Source organism: Antrostomus carolinensis, unplaced genomic scaffold, assembly GCF_000700745.2.
Source record: "Antrostomus carolinensis isolate BGI_N321 unplaced genomic scaffold, ASM70074v2 scaffold18254, whole genome shotgun sequence".
Lineage (NCBI taxonomy): Eukaryota > Metazoa > Chordata > Aves > Caprimulgiformes > Caprimulgidae > Antrostomus > Antrostomus carolinensis.
Window position 1 is genome coordinate 36,498 of NW_010310292.1, and position 10,261 is coordinate 46,758.

A 10,261-nucleotide genomic window follows, 5' to 3' on the forward strand; every position below is an offset into this window, starting at 1 on the left:
GCCCTGTTTGCTGCTCCCTGGGACTCTCTGCAGCTGGGTTTGCTCAGCAACTGGTGCAGTTGCTTATCTTTCCCTCCCTGTTACCACCACATTTTTTTTGCCAGAGCCTCACACGGCTTGTCTTTGCAGATGCTTGGGGTAGACCAGTTGTGACTTATGGCTCTGGCAGGAGCAACACTTCCATGAAATGATGGGAGAGTTCTCTCATTAATCTAAATTCTGACCCTTTCTGTCAGTATCTGTGGTTAATTCCTTTGTTGACATTTACTGAGGCATTGAGATTATCTCTGCACAGACTGCCTTCATGTAATGGCCCCTGCATTGTGCCTCAGCTTCTGTCTCATGTCTCTCAGAGTCCTTCTAGACCAGCCTGCCAAAGTGCCCTGCTTCTCTGGGGCTGACACTTCTGATCCAGACCCACTCTCCCAGCCCTTGGGAGAAGTCAAACAAGTTGCTTTCCTTACTGAACTCTTTGACAACAGTGTCAATTAACTTTCCTCCTCATGTATCTTCTCCAGTTCCTCCACACATTCTTCCACCATGTTGCCAGGAAAGGTTGTACTCCTTCCCCATCTATCTCATATGTTTTCTGGGAAGGCTTGTGTGTCTTCTTTCTCCTTAAGTATGAGCTGTGTGGGGCAGAAGTGACCTCAGAAAGATGCAGCAGTCTTTGGCTCTACAGAGCTCTTTGGAGATAACTCCATCCCTGTACATTGAGCAACAAAGATAGGGATTTTTCAGCTGCCATCTCCTGCCAGAAATCTGCATGTATGTACCACTATTATTTCTCAAATGTGGAGAAGTTAGCTGCTTATTTCTGGCTCCATGGACTGTGGAGTCAGCCGGGCATCAATTGCTTTCAGCTTTGCAAACACCAAACCAGGTGGCTGGGTATGCGTGTTCCTCTTAGACATTCAAGCTAAAGATCTCTGGTGTGGATCCCATATGGATTCTCTGACACTGTTTCCTGTCTCGTCATCCACCAGGCTATGGTTGAAGTGTGTGTACATGTGGGTGTGTGGAGGAAAATTTGCATTTGCAGATCTGTTCTGACTGAGGAATGAGCAGGGATTAAGGGATGATGAGCGAATGTACAGTTTATGGTTTTGTAGAAGCCATCAGCCTGGCTTTCTTCTCTAGAAACATGCTTTTCCAGTTGCCAAAACCAGTCATTTTCTTCAAAAGTAATGTTTTAATTTTTTTTTTTTTATTGCCCAGGAGGTAAAAAATTAAATATGGAGCCTTTCACCTCTGGCTGTTAAGATGGACCCTCAAAAATAAGAAGGACAAAGGATAGTTCAGAGATGAGATCGTTTCCCTTATCACAGCCCTGTCTGACTCTATAATCCTTCTTACTCCAGTTCATAGACACAGTGATGGAAGCAGACAGAACTAGAGACTGTATCACTGGGAATAGAGGATGGAGGTATAAACGGACATTGGATAGGTGCTGATTTTCTCTTAGCTCTCCTTGGGCCCAGAGAGAGGCTCTCATAGCTGAAGCCCCTCCAAAGGGCATGCTGAAGCTGAGGTCACACCAATGTTGGTTGGGCCTGCCTGCTACTTGCAGAGACTGTGTTCCTTTGTGCCTGGTACAGCAATGCCTTTCTTGTAATGGATCCCCTAAGCTGCTGCTATAATCAGCTTGGTGAAAAAGAATGGTTTTAGCATGCTGCAGTGATTTTTCTCCCATCAAAGTTTGCTTTCATTACAGGTTTTGATAGCTGTGAGTTTGTCTTCATCCCCAGGGGATGTGAAAAGGTTCTAAAAGCCACCTTACTGCCCATTTTATGCTATGTGAAACATTTTTTTGGTAATGTGCCAGCCAGTATTTCAAAAAACAGTCCTGATGGTTTCTATTGGCTTAAAGCAGTAGGACGTGTTCTCTCTCACACACTTGTGTGCACATACAAGCCAGCCCATCTCACCATCCAAACTGGAAAGATGATTCCTTCTACAGCCAGATGAGTTGACTAGTATGCAGAAACAGGTGATGTAAGCAGTGTGTTCACCTACCCACAGATACAGGTCCTTATTGGCCTTATTACTGAGATGTGAATGAGATACACTGCTTTAGTGGTTTTGGCCTCCTCAGCTGAGTTGACTAGGTTCCAAAACTGACTTTGAGCAGAACAAGGCCCATCTGTATGTTTTTTAAGCTATAGCTATAGACCACAGCCACATGACCATCGTAGAAGGTGGCAGTACATGACTGCATATATTCATGTGCTAGGTGAACTGTTGCTGTTACATGGATTCAATCTGACCACATGTTCTTGGCCTGTGTCTCAGGATCATCCAAATATACAGTCACAGCTGTGAGAAAGCACAAGGCAAGCTACTGCTTGATATAGCAAGAGAGGAGGGGGGCTTCCCTCCATCTAACCTACCTTTGCATTCTTTTCTTTACTGCTTATTCAGTTCCTGGCTTACAGTTCTGTGCTCTTTCCCATCTGCTGGTTCTAGGGGTTTTAAGCAGTCTTGATAATTGACAGTCTAAATTTTACTGCTCATAAAACCCCAGAGAGCGTTGATTATGACTTGAGTTAAGCGAGTGGCATATAAAATCTCACAGCCTTGCAGCCATAGGGGAATGTTATGATGAATGTATTTCTTGGGAGCAGCAAAAGGTTTGGAGTATTCTGCCAGCTCTCTTCTGGGCTTCAAATGGTACTAGTGACTTGCAACCACTAATAACATTTCATATGGGACATTTGCCCGAAAGTTTGAAAGCTGATCATTTGTTTGGTGAAATAGGTGTGAGGTGTTCTGAGAGGCATCTCTCCTTGTTAATTACTTTCCTACTTCAGTCAGAATCAGGAAGTGCAAGGCCATGCACAGAGCTGAAAAAGATATTTCTTAGAAACTAAATGACATTTTGTGGATAAAATACACATAGATTGCGTTGAAAATCTTTCCTTGACTGTGTTTCAAAGCCACTGTTACCTTTTACCTTTCCTTTTATCTAACCTCTTTTTAATCTTTGATCACTGGTTATTTTATACACTTAATCCAGAGTGGACAAAAAGACCAGGTTGCTCATATTAACTTCTTGGTTCTTAGGTATTAACAGGACATGTTTGTGTTTGAAGACACTGAAATATAATATCTTCTCAGTAATGATAGTAAAATAAAATCAGAACTACCTTCTGAGGAAAGTGTGTTCTCCCATTCAGATGATTGCTTCTTGCTGAAAGATTGTGAGAAGTGTTCTTTTTCTGTCTCTCCAGTTCCAGAAACCCAATGACTTCTCACCCCCTTTCCGCTTTGGGACGGTTCCCAATGGCAGCACAGAAAGGAACATTCGCAACAACTACCCTGAAATGCACAGCTACATGGTGAAGTTCAATCAGAGAGGGGTGGATGATGCACTGTTCTCACTGAAGACTGGGTAAGGCTTTATTTATCCATGCTTATTCACCACAGAAACCTGACTTCTTTGCATGCTTCTCTGGAAAATTTTTTGTGTAGTTTTGAAAATAAGACCCCATTATCCTTCCATGGTTAAATGTATAGCAAGACCACACACAACACAGAAGAATAATTCTGTGGTTCTCTTAGCCAGGCTTTTCTATTGATATCTTATAAGAGTTTCTGGTTTTGCTGTGTTTATAAGGCTATTTAAAAGAAAAAAAAAAAGAGCATCTTCTGTATCCTTGTGTATGTTAACCTTCTGTATATTAGTCCTGAAGACATTGCTTCGTCAAGATATTTCATGCTTATGGGTTCTTATGCATATACAGGGAAAGCTCACAGACCTCTGGGGACAAAGTTTTTTTTCAGAGCATTTATATTGTCATCTGGAAATTGCTTTGTTTTCCCTCCTTCTGTGTATAAAAGATTATGTTAATCAGGAAGCTGAAACAGTCCTTGTCAGACTAATCCCACCCCAGTGTATCACTAGCTAATATAGTCTAATGGAAGGTGTGCTTGAAGCAAATAGTTTGGAAGTAGCCCTTCTCTCTGGATTATTTTAATATCAAGGACTGAACAAAATGTTGTTTGAATAATAACGTGGTATACAAAATGGGAGCATTTCCTTGGGTAATTTGGGAAACATGGGAAAAATCATTAGCAAAAGTATGTTTGAACAGCTCATCCTATTTTAATAGCAGTGAATCTGTAAAGGAGCTAACTTAAAAATGCCATTTTGCAAGTCTTTGTCCTTTACAATTAAGGACCTCTTCCCAGAGCTGACCATTTTGGTTGTCAGAGCCCAGCCCCAGCAAAAAAAAGCCATTCTTGCTTACACTCGTGTTGCACTCTTATGAGAAAGTTCATTCCAAAACACGAATGAAGATGTTCAGCCAATTTAATTACTAGATTGACTGAATATTTCTAAACCTGTTTGCCAGGTTCAGAGGCACACAGCCCATTATAAATGATTGTACCATTCTTGGATGCCATCCTAGGAAGGTACATTTGCCAGGATAGTCATCATCCAGGAAATAAATATGCTCTGTCCTGGAAATATATGGATGAAATAGAGCTTATCACTTGCAGTAGATGTCATCCTGGCTTCATATCCACCCTTGGACATACTTCCCCACAAATATGGACTTGAACTGAGATCATCACCATACTGGAAATATATGAGCAGGAGGTGGATTGGAAAGATAGTGTGGGTGTGAGAATGTGCAAGGTGGAAGGTCTTTGGTCTTTTATCAGAAAGTGCTTCATTTCAGACCTAGTGGGAGGATTTACTTGTCATCTGTCTTTGGTTATGTGGAAGATGCAGCCCCCTGAGAGTGACCCCCTCCAACCAAATCAATTTGTTACAGTGAGAGGAAGGCTGTCACCAATCTGTTGTGCTGTCTTAATGTCCCAGCCCATAATGGGGATTTCTCTGTGTTGAAACAGAATTTTTCTTGTGGTTTTCAGCTGAGCACTCTTTACCAGAGCTCTTTAAAGTGTGGTAAACCATAAAGCTGTTATCGTGGCCACTTAACGTTGGTATAGATCCAGTAGTGCTTTTCACAGTAACCAAGGAGTTAAACATGATGTCCTGACTATGTTTAATTTGAAAAAATTACATTTTACTCAATTAAGTCATGCCAGCAATTTGAATATTGAGATAGTATTTTCCTTACTCCAACCCTTACTTTGTTATCTAATATTGATACATTTTATAAAGCGTTTAAGGTTCCTTTGAGATGAAAGGCAGTACAGAAATACAAGCTATTCTTAGGACTATAGATCCCCTTGACTTCCTCTTCATTCATCTTTATCTTGCAGTATGTTTGTATTCCAAAGTTTCTTTCAGATCAGAAATGGTGATTATCAAAGCATCAGAAAGAAATAGACAGTCTTCATTTATAATCTAACCTCACTTGTAAACAGGTTCTGGGCTTAGATTTTTAGTTAATTCTGATGAAGGTGAAGATGCAACCTATTGTAGTCTATCTGAAAGAGATTAGTTTCTACCTTAATTACCTGAGAACACCTTTGAACTCATAGAGATTCTACCTTTTCTGTACTATACCCATCTTGTGTTTTGCACCTGTGCAGGAAGTTGGATGCTTTCATTTATGATGCAGCAGTGCTGAACTACATGGCTGGCAGAGATGAAGGCTGCAAGCTGGTGACAATTGGGAGTGGGAAAGTGTTTGCTTCCACCGGCTATGGCATTGCCATCCAAAAGGACTCAGGCTGGAAGCGTCAGGTTGATCTTGCCATTCTACAGCTTTTTGGAGATGGTAAGTGATAAGAAAAAGAGGAGTTGGAGTTTTCCTAAGAAATGCCGAGTTTTGCATGTAAGAAATAGAAGTTCCTAGCTCTGGTGCTTCAGATTTGAGTTGAGAAAAGGACTTAATAGCAAGGGTTTGTTAGAGGCGTTATACCAAAAATGTGAGGATATCACTTGTTTTATGTTGCTGATGCAGGGTGGCAGTATCATCAAAAGCAATGTCAAAAGCACTAAAGGTTTCATAGAACCAGCACAGATGTGTGTTTGGAAAATATCTTTTAAAAACAAGATTTCTGCTGTGAACTTTTCACTACCTTTGAGATTTTCCTTGACCAAACCCACTAGTTATGCTGGACTTTCTGTGGTCATCACATACTTTATAGTTCTAGACAGGATCAAGCTATGCAGAGTTTACAAAATTAAAGGATAAATATTTCTGGATGAAAGAATTAATTCACGTTTCCCAAAACCTTAAAAAAATCCAAGGAAGGACTTGAGACTCAAAACCGTATTTTGGAGTGAGTTTTTAATTAGAACATTATAATTACCTAGTTCATCTCATCCTTTACAGAGAAATTGCTGTTATTTTTTCTTTTTTTTAAAGGGATAAGGAATTCCTTTTTAGAAAATATTTTTCTGACTTTCCCTTTCAATTCCATATTACATCTTGCTGTGTCCTTTTTTTTTTTTTTTAATAAATAAAATTCATGGGTTATTTTATTTATAAGTATTTCTTTTTTTCCTGAAATCTGAAAATAACATATGATATAATAAATATGGAAAGAACATAGCTCTGATATCCTTCAGCAGAAATTGGCCACCTAATGGATAGGGTATTCTGTCTCCTAAATAGCCTAATATGTATTATTTCAGAAAAAGATGTAGGTTCTCCATAAAGCTTTAAAGACTGTGCTATGGCGCCACATAAATATACAGATTTTTTTTCCTCCTGTCACTGGACTGGAGGTTGAAAATGTGAAAAACTTTCCTAACAGCACAAAAAGAACTGCCAACCTGCAAAATTAGTTTATTTCTGAATAACTCAATATGTGTGTGTGTGTGAGTGTTTATCTCTCTCTCTCCCCCCTCATGAAAATACCATAATGGAAGTAAGTGGAGTATGAAATTAGACTACAGAACATTTGTTCCTAGCTGGTACAAATTAGTAATATTTTTGATTGGTCAAAGGGCTTGGAAGTCTTGAATTTGGACAAAGTTGAAGGGAAGAAAAACACGTGAAAACGCACAAATATTTTTGGAAACCTTGCACCTAGTTTTAATGAGCTATGAATAAGATGGAAATAAATTCAAAATCAGACATTTTGATTTTAAAAAAAACAACATTTTGAATTTTGAGCTGGAAAAGTACAATGTTTTCATTTAGAAGTGACTCATTTTTGTCTACCGGTATCGGTCATTGATTTTTTACTTCATTGACCTAATAAAAAAGTGAAAGTTTGTGAGGAGAGGTCTTCAGTCATCTGGTGGTCAACTTTGTCAGGATGTCACTGTAGACCTTTGGCAGGTGTGATAGCTATGTCCTGCAGTACAGCTTTTTGTGGCTAGTGTCTGGCTGCAGAAAAATCCTGTTGTCTTCCCTATGACAAATTCGCTGGCCCCTATCAGAAGGGCAGTCAGGATATTTCATGGATGTAACAGATGTGGAAAAAGAGCATGGCCACTGGAAATGACCTTAGATCAGATTCTTGCTTTCAGTCTGCCCCATTTAGCCATTGCAGGGCTATCTAACCTGTTTCTTGCCTTCTCTCTGTCTTTCTAGGGGAGATGGAGGAGCTGGAAGCGCTATGGCTCACTGGCATTTGTCACAATGAGAAGAATGAGGTTATGAGCAGCCAGCTGGATATAGACAACATGGCAGGTGTCTTCTACATGCTGGGGGCAGCCATGGCCCTCAGTCTCATCACCTTCATCTGTGAGCATCTCTTCTACTGGCAATTCCGCCACTGCTTCATGGGTGTCTGCTCTGGCAAGCCCGGTGTGGTCTTCTCCATCAGCAGGGTGAGTGTCATTAGCTAGCAGGAAGGAACAGAGGATTTATTCAGACAGCTGTAGGTACTGGAGATGGGGAAATCCACCAAGACTAACACACATATGGCATAGATTGGTGTTCTGCAGCATAAAGGCTGGTATCTTTTCACTGTTAATGTTGCAAGAGCATCTCATGTTTTTCTGCGACATCTCTGGTTTCTGCTGGATTATGGTCATGAAAATTGAAATTTCACATGAAAATGCAATATAAAGAGAATTTAACTGTAACTGTGTGTTCCTCCAAAGTGAGTTGTGAGGAGGCCAAATTTGGGGACAATGAGTCAAGTAGTGATGGATAACATGGTTAGAAATTCAGGAGTTTTTCATTGTGCTCTATATTACAGCTGTTCAGCTGACTTTTATGTTAACTAGAAGTGTGCCATCATGGACAGTCAGAAGTCTCTAACCAAAAGCCATGCCCTAAACCATGCAGAAATCCTTCTGGAGAGGATGACCACATGAACTTAATTGTTTTATGCAAATCTGCCTTAGGGTATAATATTTACATTTGAAGCAGATTCTAGTAATTTCTGAGTCATCTTTCTGCTATTAGTGTAGTTAGCAGTGTCCCATTTGGAACATTTTTTTCTTCTTTCAAGCCACTGGTCCCTTCTCCTGATCCATTGTGAAGTGAGGTCAAATCTTAGCATTTCTGACCTCAGTGTCTGATGTAACAGAATTAACTTTGATTGTGCAAGGAGTGTATAATTGCTACATAACATATTGTTGAGGAGAAGTGAAAAAGCCTTTTGAATGCAGGGGCACAGCCTCTCTTCTTTATCGTTAGTTTCTAACCTGGTTTAGTCTGCAGATGAGATAGGGGATTGTGTTTGGTGATCCTTAGCTAAGTACAGATTCTTTCATTCTGGGGTTATCTGTTAGACCTGGACCATGTTGTTGAAAAGTCTGAAAAGTGTTAATCATCTGTTAGCTGCTGAGAAACCATGGTAACATGATGTGATGGTGTCCATTTCACAATTGACATTAATCAGCAGGCGCCATTTGGCAGGCCAGGGAATAAATGAGCCCTTTTCCTTCTGCTCCTAGGAGTAGCCCTTGCAAATAATCTGTGTCATGGATAAAATGAGCTAGTGGGGAAAGTGAAGGAATCAGGCATTTCTGCTGTCTGATTTGACGTTGAATAGAGGGCTTTTGCTTTCAGGGATGTCAGTTTGGAGTCTGTTATCACTGTTAAATTTAATAGGATGCAATTAAAAATTCTATTTTACCTCACTCAACCAGATGCAAAAGACCTAAATACCTATTCAGCAGTTCTGCTCTTTCTCTGTTTTGTTTTTCTGATCAGTACTGGTGATTAATGTAGCTAAGTTTATGACAAATGAAGCTGTTCCCTTTTCAAGATAGCTCTTGTCTCCTTGATTCACTGATGTCCAGATGAATTTCAAGGGCCAAACCTGTCTTTCTTCCTCTCATCCACACAGAATCATTTATCTTGATGCTTTTGTTCTTAAGGATATTATTTTCCCCACTTGCAATTCCATGTTACACCTACTAGATTTGAGTAACCCTTCCAGATGCAAGCAGGTATTCTTGCATCTTACAGGCATGACATGAAGCAAAGCAGAGGAAGAGGAATGGAAGGGAAGGAAAAAATGTGAGGGGCAAGAAAGAGGGGCAGAACAGCGAGGATTGGTAGAGAAGGTCTGATTTAATTTTATTTGATTGTGCTTCATAGTAGAAGGCTAACAGGCCTTGCTGTCCTACAGGAACATGCTGTAGTTGCGCAGGGTGCTTCCTAGTCCAGGTCCCATTTTGTGTATTTACAGGACCACTCACCTTCCTGCTTTCTTTTATTTCAGGGTATCTACAGCTGCATCCACGGCGTGGCCATCGAGGAACGCCAGTCAGCAATGAACTCCCCCACGGCAACTATGAACAACACCCATTCCAACATCCTCCGTCTGCTTCGGACAGCCAAGAACATGGCCAACTTGTCAGGGGTCAATGGCTCTCCGCAGAGTGCCCTGGACTTCATCCGCCGCGAGTCATCAGTCTATGATATCTCTGAGCACCGCCGCAGCTTCACCCACTCAGACTGTAAGTCTTACAATAACCCCCCCTGCGAGGAGAACCTCTTTAGTGACTATATTAGTGAGGTGGAAAGGACCTTTGGCAACCTCCAGCTGAAGGACAGCAATGTATATCAGGACCACTACCACCACCACCACCGCCCCCACAGCATTGGCAGCACCAGCTCCATTGACGGGCTCTACGACTGTGACAACCCACCCTTCAACGCCCAGTCGCGGTCCATCGGGAAGAAGCCCTTGGACCTGGGATTACCCCCTGCCAAGCACAGCCAGCTGGGTGACCTTTACGGCAAGTTCTCCTTCAAGAGTGACCGCTACGGGGGCAGCGGGGCCCATGACGACCTGATCCGCTCCGATGTCTCTGACATTTCCACTCACACAGTCACCTATGGCAACATCGAGGGCAACGCGGCCAAGCGGCGGAAGCAGCAGTACAAGGACAGCCTGAAGAAGCGTCCAGCCTCCGCCAAGTCCC

At 41.4% G+C, this 10,261-nt stretch overlaps 1 protein-coding gene across 1 annotated transcript in view; it reads left to right on the forward strand.

Annotated features, from left to right (window-relative positions):
* Positions 1-10,261, forward strand: part of GRIN2B (glutamate ionotropic receptor NMDA type subunit 2B) — a gene marked incomplete at its 5' end in the record, with an annotated part of 35,529 nt that overhangs the window by 23,997 nt on the left and 1,271 nt on the right. The window contains 4 exons of the mRNA XM_029084597.1: positions 3,231-3,391; positions 5,509-5,696; positions 7,467-7,705; positions 9,556-10,261. The exon at positions 9,556-10,261 is cut by the window's right edge and continues 941 nt beyond it. Coding sequence (XP_028940430.1) covers positions 3,231-3,391; positions 5,509-5,696; positions 7,467-7,705; positions 9,556-10,261 — 1,294 coding nt within the window. The remainder of the gene's footprint in view (positions 1-3,230; positions 3,392-5,508; positions 5,697-7,466; positions 7,706-9,555) is intronic.